The sequence below is a fragment of the Mya arenaria genome, chromosome 14, assembly GCF_026914265.1.
Source record: "Mya arenaria isolate MELC-2E11 chromosome 14, ASM2691426v1".
NCBI classification, from domain to species: domain Eukaryota; kingdom Metazoa; phylum Mollusca; class Bivalvia; order Myida; family Myidae; genus Mya; species Mya arenaria.
The window spans coordinates 6,507,768-6,531,073 of record NC_069135.1 but is presented as its reverse complement, the minus strand read 5'-3'; the positions used below and the strand labels follow the sequence as shown (position 1 = coordinate 6,531,073).

General features: G+C 34.5%; 2 protein-coding genes and 1 long non-coding RNA gene across 3 annotated transcripts; 1 reads left to right on the top strand and 2 right to left on the bottom strand.

The window, feature by feature from the left end:
- Nucleotides 1-280: 280 nt before the first annotated feature.
- On the top strand, nt 281-6,598 carry LOC128218441 (uncharacterized). Its single transcript, XR_008258378.1, has 4 exons — nt 281-402; nt 2,392-2,459; nt 2,600-2,696; nt 5,006-6,598. It is a non-coding gene; the product is annotated as an uncharacterized LOC128218441 (long non-coding RNA).
- A 7,114-nt stretch (nt 6,599-13,712) lies between these two features.
- On the bottom strand, nt 13,713-14,696 carry LOC128217485 (cyclic AMP receptor 4-like). The gene has a single exon (XM_052924641.1). It carries the CDS (start codon nt 14,694-14,696, stop codon nt 13,713-13,715), a length of 984 nt encoding a protein of 327 aa, XP_052780601.1.
- Nucleotides 14,697-18,636: 3,940 nt separating this feature from the next.
- LOC128218287 (cyclic AMP receptor 4-like) lies at nt 18,637-20,581 on the bottom strand. Its single transcript, XM_052925926.1, has one exon. It carries the CDS (start codon nt 20,485-20,487, stop codon nt 19,498-19,500), a length of 990 nt encoding a protein of 329 aa, XP_052781886.1. The 5' UTR covers nt 20,488-20,581; the 3' UTR covers nt 18,637-19,497.
- Nucleotides 20,582-23,306: the final 2,725 nt, after the last annotated feature.

The window sequence follows — 23,306 nt, the reverse complement described above, 5'->3', positions numbered from 1 at the left end:
TATTTTCTTCAATAAATAGTGTACATTTCTTAATTATCTTTGTCATTATGTTAATTTTGTTACGAATGCCACTTAATAAATGAATCTAAAGTTTGTTTGTTTAATTAATGACACTTGAACTCCCGCAATAGGGCCATTAACACCTTTTCCCTATATGTCTTTATAGGCTGCACAAGTCGCTGCGTTTTCCCTATATGTCTCTATTGGCTGCGCAATTCGCTGCATTTTCCTATATGTTTATATTGGCTGCGTTAATCGCTGCGTTTTATACCGCGCTACTGCCTGAAAAGGGGTACTGTATTCTGGATTTAACGATCGAATAAGCTTAATACTTCACGAGTTAACTGAATAGTATACAGTTCAGTACCTGTTAGGAAAAATGAATTAATATGCACGTTCCAGGTGATTATTTTTCAAAATTGTTAATATTACCCATTTTCGCGGCAAGCCTTTTTCTCAGTACATGTATTGTTTAGCAGTAGCAATTAGTCACCCCTATCTATTATCCACCAACCCTTTAGTGTAATACCCTGGTTAACACATTCTGCAAAATTAATGGGGGTTTTATCCAAATAATAGTCGAACAAGGTGTTCAAATGAAGTTTTGACTTCAAAATGTGTAAACTAATGGACCAGCTAATTGTAACCATGGCCCCCAATGTCCGGGGGTATACCTAGAATAGTCGGGGAGATGAGCCATGTTTTTACATTCCATGTGGACCCGCTTGCCGAGTGAATGTGGTGGTTTTGTTTCGCGCCAAAAATAGTGTGGAATGGGCTTTACCTGGGAAATTTCCGGGGTGCTGGGGCATTTGGTAGGGATTTTACCAGCAGTTTGGAGGGGGGGGGGGGCACTTGCGAAATTTCATCTTGTTTCGTTTAGCATTTTTCTAAAAAAACAATCAATGTTTATATATGCTTTAAGATCAAAATGTAGCACGTAAGGGAATCACGTCACAGGGTACTTGGGCACCTTTGCGGCCTCGCATTCATGTTGACCTACATTCAAGATATTTACAAATATAAATTAAGCTTTACATTTGCGAATCAAATGTTTTGAATAACAGCGAAAACAAAATATAACTTTGCAGCTAAGTGTTTATTAAGATAGCATACTTATTAATCATTATTGCATATACATATTTTTTCGCAAGGTTGACTTTTGGCAGGTTATAACCAATCAAATTTTTTATGTTACTCTTTTTTTCAATTTGTCTTCAATTCAATTCAGGCTGAAAGCATTTATGTGTTTCTACATCCTTTCGTCAAAATTTAGCGACACATTTTAAGAATAGTGTATCAATACTTTTTAAGTGTTCAGTATTTGTGCCCTTCATACCATGAATAGACGGGAATCGTCCATAAAATGAACGATTTTCGACATAAAATAAATAAGATTGTGAACCTGTCCTTTGACAGATGTTAAATTTTTATCCAACAATGTGTCATACAAAATGTTGGCTTCGAAAATTTAAAATTCTTTATTTATTTGCTATAAGTTGTTGCGATACTACGATTATCGAGTAAAATCGATATATCATCGCTATGTCGGCGACAATCGACAGTGGTTGTTCAAAATCGATTTCGCTAATGTTACCTCCGGTAACAACGTATTTTTTGTTTTGTGGTAAAAGTAGAGTCAATGTCAGTTTTCCAGTGGGTCCGGCCTTACCTGCAATACCATGGATCCCGGCTCGATGCAATCTGTTTTTGAAACCTTGTTTGGTATCGTTTGTAATTAACTAATTTACTTTTTTGTGAAGTTTTATGAAACCAAGATATTCTAATGAAAAGTTCAATATATCAGGTTATTAAATGTTAAGGTTCACAAATATTCAATATTCTTTTACATTAATAAAATGCTAAGATAACTTATCTTATGCGGTGTGCATCGTTTTGCAATTGATGTGCAATTATTAAGTATATGTTGTGTTGATATGTCTTTTCGTTAAGTTATTAAAGACATAAAAAGCATGACTATAGCACCACATGTACTGATTCCAGGTTTAACAATTTAAATGATCATGATGATAAATATGTATAAAGAATGTATTCCTTACTGATAGTATGAACTTTCGATTATTGTCCGATAGTAAACCGAGATGCTTGGTCCGATTCGATTCGATTATCGATAGCAAATGGAGTCCGATTTTCAATCACTATTAAATAAGTTCTGAGTAGTATTTGCATTAAACTTTTGTTGAAATATGTCTTCACTTTTTGTTTTCATAATTGTCGAGGTCTTTCTAAAAATATATACAACAATCAAAAGCAGAATGCCATAACTCTATCTTGAATGATAGATTGGTTCTACCACATTGGCTTGACTCGTAAACCCTGTTGGCATATTTTTATTAAAGTTTTTCATGTTTCATGTGATATCCGTTTAAGATCCATTGATGTTGATGAAGTACTGCTGATGGGTATTGGTCTGCTGTAACGTTTGGATAAGGGGACAGGTATTACTTTCTTGTAATTTTCTAACTGCAGCAACCCTTAATAGCACTGAATAAAACTTGATTAATTATTGTTAAAGGAAAGTTATTAACTATTGCAGACAGTAAAAATATCTGAATTAAATAAATAATCTTAATTTTAGAAGTGTGAATGAAAAAAATAACTAAGTATTGGACAAAGCAAAAAAATGGAAACAACAGGGACAAGCAATGGGGCCAATGCCAGTAAATATTTAACGGGTAAGTTGAATGTATCTTACTGCTATAGTTTCCTTCATTTTTCTACATGTACCGTATACTAAACAAAAATTAAAAGTACTTTGGCAACCTTTTTCTCTGTAACTTTGTTTTGGCGGGTATGTTTTACGGACTTTGAAACAAAATAAGAGAAGACAAAACTGAAAAATAGACTCATGTAATGTATTCATTTAAACAATTTAAAATATAATAATTATGCGTTTCCTAAACTGTTATCAACCGAGCTTGCATTAACATCATCTAATGCATTTTCCTTTGGGTTTTTTAAATATCGTGTATGCTTACTGTTTGCACGAAAAATAGTAACAATGTGTCACCAATTCCTTGACTAATGTAATTTGGAAAGTAGTTTTTAGGAATATTTATCCATTTCATGACACGTCTCAGTCGGATCTCATGCAAATTGTGAAGTGGATTAGCTTATTCAAACGTTCGGTTCTCCTGTACATTGCTAGCTGTACTGCGATAGTCCTCATCTGTACACCCCATCCTTCCTGCTACCTTCAAACGAAAATGAATTATGATTGGTTCAATTAATTAATTTAGAGCTATTTAAACAAATGTTATCGTCTTATTTTTGCAATGCAATGTGCTAAAAGTTACTTCAAAATGGGAAATGTCTGTCTACTATACAAACGCCTATACCCTTTTCTGCAATTATTAATTATCAACCCAGTTTTTGATTTTCAAGTGTGACTAAAAATGGACTATCAAATTTCAATTGTTTAACTTATTTGAAATGTCACACAATTTGAACTTACAGCTTACCTTAGTTCTAGCTTTTTCAGAGTACAATAGCTAGATAATTAAAAAAGTGGTTAGTAAATACCACAGATATTTATCTAAAATGACCATGTGGAAAGAATCACAGTGATTCAATTCAATACATTTCAACGAAATTTTAATGGTGAACTTTAATGTTTTGTCTTGGGTATTTGTGAAGAATTAGCTACTCTTGCCCACAGCGGTCATAACCTGACTCAGGGAGAGCAATTTTTGATAAGCATACTAAGTGCTGATTTTTCTACCTTCTGTACCCTGTGCGTAGGAGCTTTCCTCTTTAAAAGCCACAAATATCAAGGGTAAACAGACACTGAATGAGAGGCTGATATCAGTGCCACAAGAAATTAAAAATTCCACAAGAAATTTAAATTCTGAAACAACAGAAGTTGTCATTAGTAAAGTTTGGGGTAACTACCCAAAAGTAAGAGATCACTGCGTGTTTAACTTTACAAGTAGTATATCCGTGAAGAAAGTATTGTTTTCAACATTGTCTGATGTACCGAAAATCATGTATGAGTCCCAATCAAATTATTTTGCAGACTGTACCGTTGTTTAATAAGGAAAACTATCACCATATAGTTCTATACCTTTGGTGAAATGAAATGGTGCCCATCTTATCAAAGTGCTATACTAATGTCAAAAATCGTGGCATAATCCCCGGCTGTTCATTTAAATTATCCTATGCAATAACATTTTCGTTCAAATAGTTTGAGTAATACAAAGTCATATTCATTTTGATATTGAACCAGTGAGCCTGATTCAGATATTGTTTTATTACTGGTATGAGATACAAGGTGGTTTGTAGAGATTTGTTCAAATTCTGGGTTTCAAACTGCAGGGCTTGTTCAAAAAAGTAATGCCTAGCAGCAGTATAAGAATTCGAAATTGTTCATCCAAAAGGCTTATTTCGATGACTTATATCTAACAGTATAATGATGTGATTTTTAGCTTCAAAGGTAAATGAAGAATTGCAATTGATTGTCACTCTATATCCTTTTAAGGCATTAAAGAAAAAAAGAAATTGTGTGTTTCAGTGTAAGATTGCGGTTAATTTCACCTTGTCAACCCTAAAAGCAACTTATTAATTTGTGCTCACTTGTGATAAATATATTGCCATCTTTCACGGAAACAAACAATTATTGTGTATTTATATCATAAATAATCTTTCCATTATGTATTTACATCATTTATTATTGCTGTTGAAAGAGCAGATCTCTAAAGCAACGTTTTAAGTATTTAACTTTCTTTCTTTCATCACCAAATAAAAAGTTATTATCACATTGATGGTCATTAAATACTACATTTGTTAAATTTGTTGCTAAAATTGATAAAAGGCTAGCCTTGGGCAATTTAAGAAAACTCATTTCATAAATTATGTATTGCATTTGCACTCTTGTAATATCCTCCACATAATAACTTGTTTCACAATGTTGTAAAATAACAACTTGAAATGAAACTGGACAATTTGTTTCAATAATTGCAGTGTGACCTCAACTTTTTCTCTTCAGCATGTCCTGGAAGAAAGACACTGTAACACTTTATGGATACCTTGAACTGCTGCCCTTATTCTGGATTTTGTCTTTGAACTTCAAGAAACCATCATTTCCATTTGATACTTTTAAGGACTTTGGTATTCTCCTTGAGGCTGCCATGAGATAGTCGCCCAACTTCAGCATGCCATGATAAGACAATCATCCATCTGCAGTCTGCCACAAGATGGTCATCAAATCTGCAGTCTGCCACGAAATGATCATCCACCTGCAGCCAGCCATAAGTGTTTTGATTAACACATTACATCTGTTTTCTACCAGCAATTGTTATTTATTGAGTAGCCTTGTGAGAAAAAAAATGTAATGCAAAGCGTCGTACTCCATATCATTGGTAAGATACAGAATGGAAGTATAAGATTCAGTGCTTGAGATTTGTTCAATTTTATTGAATTGAAAACTAGGCTACCTGTCCTGGTCAACAAGTTTGTATTGTCTTGAATAAGGATCAACTATAAAGGCTACTACTTATATGCTATAATATGGTGTTCAACTGTGGAGCAATCATGAAATTATGTTAGGATACAAAAAGAATTCCTATTTGTGCATGTAAAGCAAACAAATAATACAGGAAATAATAAATACAAAGCTTCAATGCCATTTTTATTTTTTGTCACGTTTATATCTGAAAAGCTATTTAAAAAAACTGTTGTTTTTTTAATGGTTGAATTAGGAACTTTTGATATTTACCTTAACATCATTTTGAAGGTTCACATGGTACAAAATAATCCCAATAAATGTCTTATTGATAATGTATAAGTTTTAAAATAATAACAGATTACTTTACGCAGAATTTGTCAGGTATACTTTATACCATAGTTCCACCATGTTTTCATATATATACCTGTACTAACGTATATAGTAATGAAATTTATGAATGATTTCACCATCAAGAAATAATATCTTTTGTGATTTTTTTTTTTTTATATACAACTAGGGTAATATCTTTTGATGTGACATCCTGAATGAAAAGCTTTGGAAATGTGCAAGTTGTATAGCGACATTTTATGTATTGATACATATAAATAATGGAAGTCATACTATAAAGAAAATAACATTCCTGGTCATTAAATTTAATTTAAGTAGAAAATTACATTCCTTGTCATTCAATTTGATTAAAATAGAACATTACATTTGTGATGATGCTATTATTTTAAGAAGAATGCCATGTTGGTGAATTGTATTTGATTAGTAAAGTATATAACTTTGCATTTCTGAAATCAGATCTGAAAATTTGTCGTTGCACACATTATATTATGCAACAAGATTAAAGAGAATACAATCAATGCATTGTAATGTTGTTTAAGTTGAGTTCATGAAACGATGTAACAATATTGTATGTTATGTTCATTATTATGAGTTTGATTGTTAACTACCATATCATATATTTGTATGTAAAATTATATGCAATCACTAGAATGTAACGGTCAAGCCTTCTGGATGTTATTAAAATAAATTTTAAATATATTCTATTAGTTGCCCTACTTGACACTATATTTGCATAGTTGCCCTACTCGACACTGTTTGAATAGTTGCGTAACTGTTGAATACTCACACTAAACTTGCAAAGTTGCCCTTCTCAACACCATAAATACACAACTCGACTCTATAGCTGCCCAACTCTAGTATAAATTTGCATAGTTGCCTCGCCCTTCTCGACTTAACATTCGAATATTATTCGTGCATGGACCAACAACAAAATTAATTTAAATTTTCGAAATGAATAAATTGACATGGACAGATTGTGTTATTCAGAACATTTTTTTTTCGAGATTTCCAAAATACATATTTAAGCCATATTTAATTGTATTTATAATGAGCTGAATGCAACATTGTATGAAACCCGACAGCTTCCAACAAATGGAAAAAATGTTTCTTCAGATTTAAATATTATGATTCTTCTAAAAGAAGAGGAAATAAGATGTACGATATTTTGAAAATAAAAAAGAAAGAACTGAATGTGAAACTGTTGACTGCTACTCTTAAATACAATGCATATTAAAGACAATGTATATTCAAAGAACAAAATACAACGATTTATACAAAATATCAGGATAACAAATTTGTTATATGCTTTAAAATATGAATTCGGGCATTAATTACAAAACAGAAGGATAATGTGTACAGCAGTATGCCAAAACTCAATTTCATTGAATGATCTAAAGTCCGGATCGCGAAGTATTGTAATTAGAACCACGGTACCCTGAAATTACATGAGCAGTACAAAACAATTTTAATACTTTCCAAATTGCCAAATCTGACACAAACATACATTTATTAAAACACTTGTATTAATTATAGCTTAAATTAAGACGAAACATATGAACTGAAATATAAAAAGTGTATTTTATGTCAAATGTGCCGCTAGCTTAAATTGCTCTTTCAAAATTGTGGTAGATCTGACTTGTTGCGATTCTTTCTATCAGGTGCGAACCAAGAAACAGAAGAGAGCGATTGCTCGGCATGACTTGTAGTAACATGTGTGAGCAAGCTATACTTCATTTGCGTTTTTTTTGTGTGTGGAAGAAACATAGTTTCCCATTCTTTTGTAAAACCGATAATTCTAACGCGTTTTTGGACTAACTTAGCATGATCCGGGGATAAGACAACCTTGTTCAATACATTAATTTAAAGGGGTTTCAAAACCCTACTATTTGCACTTTATTTGGTGATTTTATCTTTTAAGATCACAGTTTACGTCAAATAAATAGACTGGGGGCATTAAGACATGCTAACTCTAACAAAGTCCATCATACAAAAACACAAACATTTGGTAGCGGCTGACTCTGAGATCATCATATATCAAGAGTGTCCGTCCGTCCGCAACATTTGGTACCAAGATAGCCTTATTTGGTCAACAAATAATTTTTCAGTGAACAAACCTCAAATGAAGTCGAGTTCTTGGGACAGAAGCATGCCCTTGGAAGGGGAGTGAAAGGGAATAAAATATCCCTGAGCTGAAAACCTATGGTAGTTGGTCAGGGTCATTGATCAGGTCATGGTCATGTGATATTAACCTTAAAACATGTTCATAGAAGTTCCGCACCACCTTGATTGTTTATTTTTTAATGGCACAGGGTCCGTCAAAGTTGCCCCAAACATAATGTATATATGTATAGGGAATTTAACCAAACTGCGGTTAGGCGACAATTTAGGGTAAAAGGACATCGAGACCCACCGCCCTACCAAATTTAAAAGGATTGTTTTGTCAGCTCTCCGTTTTGGAGCTGAGTCTGAGACCATCCGCAAATGTTTGCCACACATACCGCACTACATGGCCGATTTCGAGCGATGGTCTTAAGACTGTTTTAGTTAAAAGTTATTTTAATGGGTTTAGTTTTGGTATTTTTTTTGTACCAATAGCATTTCAGTCAAAAGGCATATCATTCGCGTAAGTGCGTTCATCCGTTCATAGGTATCAAAAATTAGGTCCGCATTAAGGTTAAGAGGGCGCCTTTTTAGTATGTTATGTCTTTTCCGATTCTATTTTAAAAGATATATTAATGCGATTCATTTTATAAAACAATTATACTAGAATTTGATATATACAGTAAATGTGTCTTCTTTTGTTTGCCTGTACGTTGCCAATGTAACTATTCCATAATATATATGCGATTTTGCATAGACTTCCAAAGCTTTAAATCAGTTATATCTTGTTTACTATTTGGTGAATCGGCGAAAAGTCCTTGGGCAAAACTATTTGAATGCATTTTTTAAGTAATGCGAAGGTTGACGACGATACACGACATGTACAATATACATATTACTGGTTACTTTCCTTAGCAAAGCAATCGCACTCACAGCATCGTTTAAATATAAGAAGACGAAGTTCAAAGTCAGTGTTTATTTTTCAAAGAATTCAATAGTGATCACAAAAAGAAATGTTTTGATATTGACAATACTGTGACTTTGATACAACATAACATAACATAACGTTTATTTTCGATGTAAGCATATACAGCTTATTATTATACGCAAAATATTATTACAAACATGCATGAAAGATACAAGTCAATATATAATTATAACATTCATAATTCAGTGAATGACAAAATCGATATATCCAACATTTATCATTCATCATTTTATGAATACAAACAACTTTATGAGTAATCAACATTTTCAAAAACGTTTCAAATACAATTTTAGTATTAGAGAATGAACTAGTTTTGATGGTTTGCCTCCTCCATCCCCTTACAGCCAACTGTTTTCTTCCTTGTAAAGTCACTAGTTACAACACAAATATATCCGAACTCTAAATTAAAAATGTGTAACCCCCCCCCCACCCAAACAGTTTGATGTTAACACTATCACTGTTAATTCAAATCTTTTTTTAGAAGCAAAAATGGCATTGACTCATCTTGCGTGTTGACTTTTTTATGCACTGAACAAAGATATAAAATAACTCGCAAATTTCAGAATTAATAATGCCAAAGCCATGACCGGAATGTAATAGAGCACTTGTGGGCCCATGAAACTTGTTAGGAAAAATCCATCATTTTTAAAGTAACCACTCTCACAATTTAAAAAATACTCCCGAATATTACATGCTAAGTCATAAAATACATCAGGTCTTTTACCAGGTAAGTGAAGCTGCTTGGTCTTTTCTTCATTGTGTCCTTGTCATATGAAACTCAAAGCAGTGACTACAGTCTGCACGAAACCATAAAAAATAAAGTACTTGTTCCCGTGGCTGAGCAGCATCATCATAGTCAGCATTCCTTCTGATTACCTGTTCTCCTTATCCTTGCACACTGAGAGAATGAATGCAGGAAAATTTCAAAGCCCTGTTTCTCCTTTTAAAATATTGTAAACCAATTATACTACTACCACTACCACAACGGTAAGCGCACTGGCTTCCCACCAAGGCGATAGTTTGATGGGTACTCAACAAGCCTGAGAAGTCGGCTTCCACCGGGTTCTTCTATTTCCCCCACAATCAAAGATCACACTCTCCTGCAACATCGTGCAAACGAACATGACATTGTATAATTTAATGAATTTTTCTTCACAAATGTAAAATAAATAACCTTTAAACTAAAAACTAACTTACGCTTTAACTTTATGACAATCATCATTAAAAAATGCGACTGGAGATATTTGATATCTGTATATTCTCCATTGCCATCCTTTAAAGGTTCCTCCTAGAGAACATCCCGCCAGCTCCGATTGTGATTTTTGAACATGAAGTTCTTAACAAACCTTGCCAACATATTCCAGCCTTGCACAGGTCACCGTCACAAGGCACTATGTAGTTCCTTTTAGTATAGGCATACCATACCATAACCGGCAAGCTGTCCTCACCAGCTTAATCAAAATACTTCAGCAAGTCCTTACCTTTGTATATTTCAACAACCGAGTAACTCACATATCCTTATCCTTTTTGAACAAACATGTTTCGATCATTATTTCCCATTGCCTTGCCTTTTTTCTATGAAACGACCATCACTTTCGCGAATTGCATTGTATTCATGTAACACAATTTGCTTCCTGGATATCTAAAACCACACATTCATTTGCAAATAAATTACAATCGTGAACATTCAACAAATAATTTTGTATTTGTTGACACTGTCAGTAATCTGAACCTTCTTCTTGTTTTTGGGAGCTGGTTCATGCCTGGTTCATGTCCAGGATCAGAAAGACTAGTAGTTTCTCCTCAAGCTCATTTCAACAGACTCAGGGAAAAAAACTTCCATGGTAATTCCCACCAAGTGAGAGATTTATTTCTAATAGCGGTTGTGAATCAAGTCTTCTATTACAAATATGAATCAAACCTAGTTTTAACTTCAAACACCAGTAAATGATTTCGTCCCATGATAACACCTGTCATGCAATTTACAAATAATGACTGCTGTTGAACAGTACCACACACCTGTGATGGTGGTTGCATCTTGAATATGGAAAAGAAAAAGTGAGTTACCTATTGAGCGAAAATTCTACTATGTGTTTTATATAATAGTATAGTATAATAGTATATATATATAATTTATTTACATGTTAGCTCATATATGTGATTATGATAAATTAACACATTGGCATATAGGTCGTGGCACGATCAGATGCGTAGCCATGGAGTCAAAAAGTTACTTTGAATAAAACGTCTATAATCGCATTCTGACAGAGTCTTTGACAAAAAATTAATGATAGTCTTTGACATAAAATTGATCACAAAGTATTTGACATTTACTTGATGACAGAGTCTTTGACAAATCTACCACTCCTCAGTGAACAATTGATCATTACCCTGGTCTTTTATGCGAACGGGTAAGTCCGTGAATGGGATGGTGATTGGTCGAGTGAGACCATGTCATTAGTAGTATTAAAACAACGAATATTGGCCAACAATATATACTCTACTTCGGGAAACTATTTGTCATTTGAGTGGTCTGCACGGAAGGGTGGTCTGCACGGAAGGGTGGGCCGTACCGGAGAGACCATGTTGCTAGTCTTATGGCACCAATACATGATGGTCACCAATGTATACTCTACCTTAACTGTTGAGCAATGGCCTGGTCTTCTATACGCACGGGTAGGCCAGTAACGGGGAAAAAGATTGGTCGAGAGAGAGAGACCCTGTCACTAGTGTTATGGCAACAAGACATGGTCGTCAACAATGTATACTCTACCTCAGGAAACAATTGTTCATTGGCCTGGTCTTCTCAGACGAGTAGGTCCGTAACAAGGATTACGGTCGGTTGAGAGAGACCGGGTCCTTAGTGTTATGGCAACAACGAAAGATGGCCTGCAAGGTATACTCTACCTAAGCAAATCAATTGGTAATTGGTATGGCGCTCGCGGGTAGGTCCGTAGCGGAGATGATGGTTGGTCGAGAGAGACCCTGTCACTATTATAATGGTAACAACACTTAATGACCATCAGTGTCTATTCTACCATATCTCAGTAAACAATGGGCATTGGTCTTGTCTTCACTAACAGGTAGGTCTGTTATGGGGAAGATGGTTGGCGGATACTGAGCTTATTACTAGCGTTATGGCATTAACACATATTGACCAATACTGTATACTTTTCCTGAGTAAACAATAGGTCGATGGTAGTATCTTCACGAACGGGTGGGTCCGTAACTAGGATGATGGCTGGTCATGAGAGACCGTACCACTAGTGTTATGCAACAACACATAATGGCCAATAATGTATACTCTACCCAAGTGAACAATTGATAAATGACCTGTTTTTCACGAACACCTGATTGATTTAGCTATAAATGAAATCAAACAAAAAGCATAATTAAAAAGACAGTAATGCCTTTTGTAACGTATCTATATAACTTATCCTATGTTGTTTTCCTATAAGAAATACAGTTTGGATAAAGATACGGTACAAACCATTATTGTCAAACACTTGCCCGACAACGATTTCCATTAACATTGTGTGCATTTCTATAATATGCTGTAAAGTTAATCGGCCATATTTTCAGTTTCAAAGGTCATCGAGCGACATAGGCTATTTTTTCTTATAAGTTCAATGGGAAATACACCGGCTAGGGTTTTATACAGCTTATATACCAGTCATTATTGTAGATTTTGTGATACATTTAAAGCGTTGTTTGTTTGATTTGTCTTATGTGAATCGAACATATATAAGCAGAAAGCTACCCTTTTCATGACAACTTTTGTTATTAGCTATCTGGGTAATAGTGCACAAGAGGCCTAACTAAAGAGGTAATCTGTTTTTATCCTGAATACAAAATACTATTTATAAATTCACAAGCCTCAAGCAATCAATCGTTGGTCACATGTATATGAATGAAGTCTACACATTAAAAACAAATGCATAAAACATTATATTTAGAACAAATATTTCTGATTATAATAACACGTTGAGGAGGAAACGTTCGTTTTTATATAAAAAATATTACAGTACAAATATGAGCACTTAATGTATGTGTAATATATAATGTCCAAGCAAGCAATTACAATCCGTGCACAGGCCACCAAATCATTATTTCATACAAAGTAATAATTTACCGTTTAACTTCGTCATGTATGATGTTGACATACTTTTAGATAACATTTTGAAATAACAAGTTGTGACCACCGCGTTGCTAGAGATATGTCTTAACTCAAAAAGATACGTGAACTTTACTTCGTAACATAAAGACAATAGACAAAGAAAGACAATTCATATGCAATGTCCACCAAATATATGGTAAAAAAGAGCGACGACCGATTATGGTTAATTTCTCTAATCAATTAACATCATTATATAGAAGCTATCGCGTAAAAAACAAAACAAAATGCAAGACACACACACACACACACACACGTGCGCACACACACACACACACACACACACACACACACACACACACACACACGCACACACAACTAATACACCAACACACAATTACACATCTGATCAATTTTTCTGAGTGATATCGTTCACTGTTACATTCAGGTCTAGGGCACCGAATGGAAACGTGGAACACCATTATATTCGGTGGCTTCGATCACTTCATGGTGCCTGGTTTATCATATTCCTCAACATACGCAATATATAAACTAGAAAGGAACCGATCGAAAAAGACATGCAAGTGCAACAATATGAAATTATCTCTGATCGTTGGCTATGGGTCGTTCATTTTGCGATACATGACTCGAAATATGTGTCTATAATGTGTTTATGGTACAAATATACAGTGTTAAGTTTATGTCTTTATTACAGATATTTTCATGTGCGGGGCCTGTTCAGGAACGCGGTACACACTTACATCCGTTGGTTTTGATCGCCATCGTCTTAAAGCATCAGTAATACCAGCTTTGTTGAGCCTGCTCCTTGTCGTTCCATCAAGAACATACGCAAGAGACAGTGTCACACCAAACAATGGGTCAAAGAGTGTTTGAAGAAGCAACAGTGTAAAAGTGTAACCTCTTTGATCGTGCACTTGAACTGCTGCGTTTTGGATGCGATTTATGATAGGGAAAATGTTCACAATGAAATACAGGATTGGATATATTCGAAGTGTTTTTATTTCTGACTCCATCGCTGTCAAACTTGTGATAGAAGTTGAATAAGTTCCCCTCCGACGTCTACGAATTGTAATTTCTGTATGAATCATTGTATAGCCAAATAACACAATGGATAAAATTCTCCAACAGTACCACAATCCAAACCGCCATCCATTGTCATTCCGCAGCCAACACCAAACTCCAGCGGGTTGATACGCATTTTCCGAAAAGGGTAGCGCCATTGTGATCAAAGGCAACGCCCATAATAGGAATGTCAATATCTTTTCATATTGTTGTATGTTGATATCGTAAACAACACGAAAGTAGATTCCAAAGGCAATGTTCATAATCCAGAGTAAACATGCCCAAACGGAGAATTGCAATATCGATGCTTGGACCTTGCAAATTGCATTATTTTCAGACGGAATTCCTTGTATCACATATGTAACTCCAAAAACAAGTGTTGCCAGTGATAGATGTATAATCATTCTTTGTGAATGTTCATTATATTTTTTGAACAGTACAACTAATCCTAATGTTAGAACTGAACCTAAAATAGATAAAGAAGCTGTTCCTGTTTTAACATACAGCAATGCTCGGCACTTCACTCTGTCAGTTGGAAACAGAGAGCATTCTGGCACTTCTGTCTGATTAAAATAGTTACTATCATTGGTAAACTCCATTTTGTTTAATTAAAATATATAATTTTTCGTCTATATTTTTTACTGAAAATCGGATCCGTATGAAATGTTTGCTTATCTTGAATCAGGAAGTAAAAATGATTAGCCGAGTTACAGTCAATATCAGATAAAATGCAATTTCAGATTATACGTCAATCCAAACAGTTGCGTTATCATTCATTATTTTGTGACATTCCTTTTATTTCCTTAATCACTAGGAGCTCATGGTTTATTTTCTATACTTGTTTGCTCTTGTTTTTTTAATTCTAAATAATCTAACCGACGTTACGTCAAGTCAAGACGATCGGCCCGACGTCAAGGTTTTTAACATATTTTTATATGGAAAAAAAGCAGCATTAAATGATACAGCGCCAATCTATGGTGGCACAGAGAGATGATATATATTAGAATTTTATTATATAATGGCAACAACTTACTCATTCCCACAACTTAGTTATATGCAAGTCGTGACCACGGCAGATTTAGTCGTGGAAACAGTTTGTAAGACAAAATTATGTTGTATCCACGATATAACAAGGTCATAGGAACAAGATTATAAGACGTTGCCATGGAATAAACAGTTTAGTATTGTTGCGAGAGATCATAAAATATTTTGGTCATTTAAATATACTGATATGATGTAAGCATCGAGAAGATACCCAGTTTTACAACCAAATAATGATAATAAAAAAATCACTAGTAACCAAAAACAAACGGATTTTAAATGAAATATTTGTAAGTTTGAATCCAATTTTGCACAGGCACATCTTCTGTAGAAGGATGAAATTAATTCCATTATGTATATAGATGTTCTTTTCAATGCAGTTATAAGAACTCATTTAGTGTCTTTTTTGTATAAATGTTAGAATAGGTTTCGGAACGGACTTTCAAAATCCCCAAGGTAACTCTTTTAATTATCTTTGGATTTAACAAAAATATATTTTATTACTTCTTTAGTTCAAAAACAAAAATAATGATTGTTTCCATCGTGGGGTATCAATTTAAATTGGTTTACCTTAAGTGGTTTAAATTGATTTAGTAAAAAATCGCTTTCATACAGTAGACAAACTGAAGAAAATTATCGGTTTTCCGATTCAAGTGCTTGAATATACGTATCATTATACTAAATCGTGCCTTTTTAGAAAATTATACAATTTTGAGCAAAATAGTGCACATACTGATGAACTTTCACGAAAATACTGTTAGTAACTCGTGATTATTTTATAAGTGAAATAAACTGTAACAAACGCCAGCTCTTAAACATATCATTTTATTGAGTTGCAACTTTTTGAACAGAGAAAATATCGTGGATGACACCGCAATATATAACATCAATGTACTACGTACTTATTGTAATAAAATTCAAAACAAAAAATGGACGTATGTGGACATATGCGGCGGCAAAAAACGGAACTGCAAGGGTTCGCTTTAAGGCGCCAAGCAGTCCGTTAAAAATACAACCAGCCGAGATAAGGGCAGATAATTTGTATTTTTACCCCCCCCCCTTTGCTAAATATTTAAAGTTAAACTTAACGCAATGTTTGTACGCAATACACACCCTGCTGACACGCAATTAAAACGCAAAGCAAACTGTTTCCACAGCGTTTAAAGGTTAAACGCAAAAATTACTGGACACAACACGCAAGAACCTGCTGACACGCAATCAAAACGCAAAGCAAACTGTTTCCACAGCGTTTAAAGGTTAAACGCACAAATTACTAGACACAACACGCAAGAACCTGCAGGGTTACAAAACATAGGTGTTACCATAACACAAGAGCAACAACCTAAGGACTTATCGTCTTAACATGTTTTTGCCCGTTTGTCTGTAACCACCAATTCACCGATGGGTATGGGGCTTAGCCCCGCCATCAAGTTTCAAGTTGGGAACAAACATAAAAAATATTGGATTTAACCAAAAAGATTATTGACTGATATAGTGATCATGTAGATTAAATGTTGCCCTACTCTCAGCTGGCTGAATTTTTCTTTGCGACTTGTAATAAAAAGAAGACATGTGAATGAGTATAACAACTTATGTTAAAAGACTGGCACTATATAAGATATAAACGAATCTCCCAGTCTTATCCTTGGCGCATATTGTAGTAATAGGTCCCGTTGTCTGTGTGTCACTCGAGGGGACAACGATCAAACACAGCGACGCCGTTTGTGCTCCTGGCAAGTTTTTTCATCTCCACGAACAATTCTCTCAATCATTATTACAACACCGAGCGCACTGAAAATACACAAGCAGAAAAAGGACAGCAAGAACACCGTTTAATGCCTTGATGCTGTAAGAAACTTTACTGTTTACTCTACATGTGAAAAACAATGGGGAGTGGGAGGGCGGGTGTAAATTTTTGTATGCTATCCTACAGACGACGAAAACGGAAAGGAAGAGCTATGACAGACTGGTTAATAATTTCAGCCTTAAATCTTGATATCTGATTACATTCGATCCCAGAATCGAAAGCAGTATATAAAAATTAATTGCACTTCCGACTGTCAGAAAGTGTAAACAAACGACCACAATGCGTCAAAATTACGAAGTTGTGTATTACTGCGACTACATAAACAATTCTTACAGGACTTAAATAGAGCGGTTTATTTCCTAAAAATAAATGTCGTTATGCCTATAAAGTCATAACGAATATTGTTTTATCGCCGATGCAACATAAATGACCATTTTATGGCGATTTGATATATTTTCAATATAACCATTTTATCCAGCTTTAGACACGGAAGCTTATGTATTGTCGACGTCAATATTTGTTTTCCTTTGTGTAATCGATCTCGCACAACCGTTTTGTGCACACATTGAAATAAATGGGCAAAACCAAATGGTTCCAAATAACAATTATTATGGAGACAGATATACACGTTTTTAAAAGTAATTATGCATTGTTGAACACCTCTCCTATGGTATAAAATCGCTTGGTGGACCATTCGCTAAAACACATTACCTACCAACCTTTTTTCCTGAAGGCATACAACATGATACCTCCGACCATGAAAACAAATAAGAGGAGCAGCATCAGTATAGAGAACTGAAACACATCAGTATTTGCAATAAAGCCAGTTATCCCGCCTTCAAGAATATAATACGATCCCGTGTAATCATACGAATGGTTCAGGTGTTCTCTTAAGTTGGAAATTATAACAGGATTAATGTAGGTACAATCAGTTCAAACATATCATTCTAACTTGAATTTCATTTACAAAAAGTTCCAATATTTATGCAAAAAGCTACAAAAACAAGCTCAGTTGCAAAAAGTTTAATCATAAACCCTTGTGTTCATCAAAAGTATTCTTTTTGTTGACCTGTGTCCTTCTTGACCTTAAACTGACGTGCATCAAAAGTTTTCATATTCCTATTTTCCTATTATGTGTTATTATTTTCATTCAGAAGAAAAAAAGCGAACTAGAGTGTGTGGATTATTAATATAAAAGGTTATATGTTTGTTTTCTTCTTACAATGAGAAGAACATATTTGACTTTTTTGATGGCCCAACAACATGGAAATATATAACCACACTTGGACCTCGTCTGAACTGCTGGTCCTCGTGTTGATACCTACCGCCTGGAATAGCACGTTTATTTTTACATTTGTACTTGCATTCAATAGGTATGGCGCTCGCGGTTGGGTCCGTAGCGAAGATGTTGGTTGGTCGAGAGAGACCCTGTCACTATTATTATGGCAACAACACTTAATGTCCAACAGTGTATATTTTACCATTCCTCAGTAAACAATGATCATTGGTCACGTCTTCACTAACAGGTAGGTCTGTTATGGGGGAGATGATTGACCGAGATTGAACATATTACTAGCGTTATGGCGTTTGTTTGTTTTGTCTCACGTGAATCGAACACACTTTAGAACAAAGCTAATAGTATTAAGTGTTAAACTTAGAAATAGAAAGTGCACAAGAGGCCTAACTCAACAGGTTATTTGATGTTTATTCCTGAATGCAAATGATATACTTTCAAACGAACACAAGCCTCAAGCAATTAATCGTTGTTCACATGTATATAAATGATGTCTACAAATTAATAATAAAATATTATTTATAAATATGTTAAGACCAAATACTCCTAATTATAATATCACATTGAGGACATTTTCGTTTTAATATAATACATGTTTTACAGTACAAATATGAGCACTAAATGCGTGAATGATGTATGATGTCCATAATTTGATACAACGTAGTAAATGACTGTTAAACTTTATCATGTATAATGTTGACATACTTTTAACTAACGCCTTGAATCACAAGTAATGACAACCACATTTTTCTTAATATGCCTTAAGCTAAAATGATTCGTGAACTTTACTTTGTAAAAAAAAATAATACACAAAGAAAAATAAATCACATTAAATGTACACCAAAATAATGAAAAACATCATCAAGAGAAACGACCAGTCATGGTATTTTATTTTCTGTGAATACCATTATAGAGAAGCTATCGCTTTAATAATAAATTTCAAAAAAATGTTGCAAGACAACCTTAACACACACAGTTACGCATCTGATCAGTTTCTCTGAGTGATATCGTTAACTGTTACATTCAGGTCTAGGAAACGTGAAACACCCTAATATTCGTTGGCTTCGATTGCTTCATGGTGCCTGGTTGATCATGTTCCTCAACATACGCAATGTATCAACTAGAAAGGAACCGCTCGAAAAGGCATGCAAGTGCAGCAATATGACGTTATCTCTGATCTTTGGCTATGGTCGTTCATTTTGCGATACATGGCTTGAAATATGTGTCTGTAATTTGTTTATGGTACAAATTTACAGTGTTAAGAGTGTGTGTTTATTACAGATATGTTCATGTCCGGGGACGGTACAGGCACGCGGTACACACTTACATGCGCCGGTTTTGATCGCCATCGTCTTAAAGCATCTGTAATTTCAGCTTTGTTCAGTCTGCTCCTTGTCGTTCCATCAAGAACATACGCAAGAGACAGTGTCACACCAAACAACGGGTCGAAGAGTGTTTGAAGAAGCAATAGTGTAAAGCTGTATCCTGTTTGCTCGCGCAACTGGACTGCTGCGTTTTGGATGCGATTTATGATAGGGAAAATGTTCACAATGAAATACAGGATTGGATATATTCGAAGTGTTTTTATTTCTGACTCCATCGCTGTCAAACTTGTGATAGAAGTAGAAAAAGTTCCCCTCCGACGTCTGCGAATTGTAATTTCTGTATGAATCATTGTATAGCCAAATAACACAATGGATAAAATTCTCCAACAGTACCACAATCCAAACCGCCATGCATCGTCATTCCGCAGCCAACACCAAACTCCAGCGGGCTGATACGCATTATCCGAAAAGGGTAGCGCCGTTATGATCAAAGACAACGTCCATAATAGGAATGTCAATATCTTTTCATAACGTTTTATGTTGATATCGTAAACAACACGAAAGTAGATTCCGAAGGCAATGTTCATAATCCAAAGTAAACATGCACAAACGGAGAATTGCAATATCGATGCTTGGACCTTGCAAATTGCATTATTTTCAGACGGAATTCCTTGTATCACATAAGCAACTCCAAAAACAAGTGCTGCCAGTGACAGATGTATAATCATTCTTTGTGAATGTTCATTATATTTTTTGAACAGTACAACTAATCCCAATGTTAGAACTGAACCTAAAATAGATAAAGAAGCTGTTACTGTTTTAGCATACAGCAATGCTCGGCACTTCACTCTGTCAGTTGGAAACAGAGAGCATTCTGGCACTCCTGTATGATTAAAATAGTTACTTTCATTGGTAAACTCCATTTTGTTTTATTCCAATATATAACTTTTATTCTATATTTTCTTCTGAAAATAGGATCCGTATGAAATGTTTTGTAATGTAAAATCAGGAAGTTAAAATGAGTATTCGAGTTACACAGTGAATGGATGATGAAAAGTACAATGCATCAAATTATACATCAACCAAAACAGTTTTGGCAGATTCATTTTTTGTGACATTCCATATATTTCCTTATTCACTATGAGATCATGGTTTGTTTTCTATACTTATTTGCTGGATTATTTTACATTATAAATTATCTAACCGACATTACGTGAAATCAAGACGATCGGCCAGTCGTCGTCAAGGTAACACATATTTTACTCTTGCAACTAGCGGTAGAAAAGCAGATTTAATAACAGAGCATCTGCGGTGGCACAGAAGTGATATGTGTTAAAATGTTATTAACTCGTTCCCACGACTTGGTTATATCTATGTCGTGGCCACGGCATATTTAGTCGTGAAACAGTTTGCTAGTCGTGACCACGAGATAACTAAGACATGGGAGCGAGATAGTAAGTCGTGGCCGTCCCATAAAAACTATCATACAGGTCATCTCTATTCCACCGTAGCAATCGTTATTTGCCACATAAACAATTTAAGATTCTAGCCGTACACAGTTTTGTTTTTTTTTCAAAGTATTTTCTACACTCTACTTTTGCGTCCTGAAACGACCTCCCTCATGAGATTCGCTACTCAGAAAGCGTATCAGTATTCAAATCAAAAATCAGCGTTCTCGAAATTGAGACAACTGCACATTTCCTTATGTATTGTCCTCACTTCGCTGAACAAAGAAGATCTGAAATGGTTGAGAACCTTCAAGCTTTTATTTTCACTGACCGTCTTATGTACGGTAATTCCAGTCTTGACGAGCAGTCAAACTTGGCTATTTGCAACGAAGTGCATCGTTTTATTAAAGCAACTGATCGTTTCACTCCATATGTTGCGACCTTACTACCTTACTTTCTATCTTCTTCTCACTTTCCTTTAATACCTAATGTCTCAATAGTTTACTATAATAGCAAACAGAGCCCCTTCATGTTGCTTCAGCTCGAAATACTTCAGCAGCTCGCTACAGTACATTTGTAATGCAATCAGATACATTTTGTATAATAAATTGTGTATCATGAGTATCCGACTTCAATTGCACTAGTAACCTTCAGTATCCGCAACTATCTTTGTCAATGGATTAGCTTCTTAAATTTTACTTATTATTTCTCCAACCAGATTTATACTGACAAATATAGTTTCTCATATGTTAAAAATATTTGATAATTAATTATTTTATTTTCTCTATTAAACTATCGATAAACCAAATTACACAGTATATGCGTGTTTTGCTTTTCTATATATCATATGTTTATGTTGTAAATGTATATTTGTTATAAAAATAAATACTGTTTAAACCAAGATTCTAGCAATAGATCACAAAGTATTCTGGTCGTTGAAATATAGGGGCATGATGTAAGTGAAACATCGACAAGATGCCCACTTTTACAAACAAGAACAGATAAAATGCTTAAGCAAATCCATTAGGATTTCAAATTATTCTGTTTGTTTTCCTTTATAATTATGAAATTATGATTATTGGGTTAAGATATGTTCTTTTCAATGCAATTGTTAGAACTCATTTTGTGTATCACGTCTGTATTCTATTGATGTTGATAAGTTCCAGCGTGGACTTCCCATTTTCACTATCTTTTATTACTTCTTTTGTGCAGAAACAATAATAATGTTGTTGTTTTTTGTTTTGTTTTCAAAATATTTCCATCGTGTGGCATCAATTTAAATTTGTTTACCCTACGTGATTTAAAATACGACCTCGTATAAACCTAGGAATGGTTCAGGTGTTATTTTAAGTCGGAAATTATGTTAAAAGTTAAATGTAGGTACAAACAGTTCAAACATATAACTCTAACTTGAATTGCATTTACAAATAGTTTCAAAATTATTAAGAATTTTGGTTCTTGTTTCCTGTACTTGTGAACATCAAAAGTACCCATTAGCTTGACCTGTGTCAGTACATCGTTTTAACATCTGCCTTGTTCGACTGTTAACGGTTTTAAAGATGCCGTTTAAATTAACAGAAAATATGTTTACACATCACGCTCATACAATGGAATAATTCTCAGAAAAGATTAATATTGTGTAAGCAACAGGCCAGTACGAAGTTAAGTATAACAATGCCTATTATCTGAAACATCCCACTATCAGATTCGATCAACGGACAAATGTCTTCCGATGATACTAACTGTAGGAAACCACACGAGTCTGATGTTGGCGTTTATATGTAGTCTAATGGTATTATATACAATCCTGAAGCAATACGAAAGTGTATTACAATGAAATACAAAAATAATGGTTATTTACCGTCATAATAAGCATTCCTGCCCATGCACTACAGGAGTGTTATGTCCACGTATTTGATATATATTAACGATAAAAGAACAGGCAAAATCATATAAAGCCGATGAGTCGATTAGCGAAAACGTAAACGTAACACAGTTTTCCGTCTTCATTAGTAGTTATTTAATAAGTGAAAGATAAAAACACTGTACCATTTGAGTTGAATTGGCAGCTGTGTTGGTTTAATGCTTTGAATCGAATTGTGAAACTTCTCTGGAAATTACATCATGTATATTGATTTAATGGCACCGTGAATGAATCTGTAACTACTCATGGCCGCTGTAGAGTAATGAGCAAACATGGTCAGTGCATTGTGGCGTTTTCGTCTTAAGTCACATTTTTAACATTGGGAATGTGCCTACCTTATTGTAAACATTTGCTGTATCTTGACTGCCTT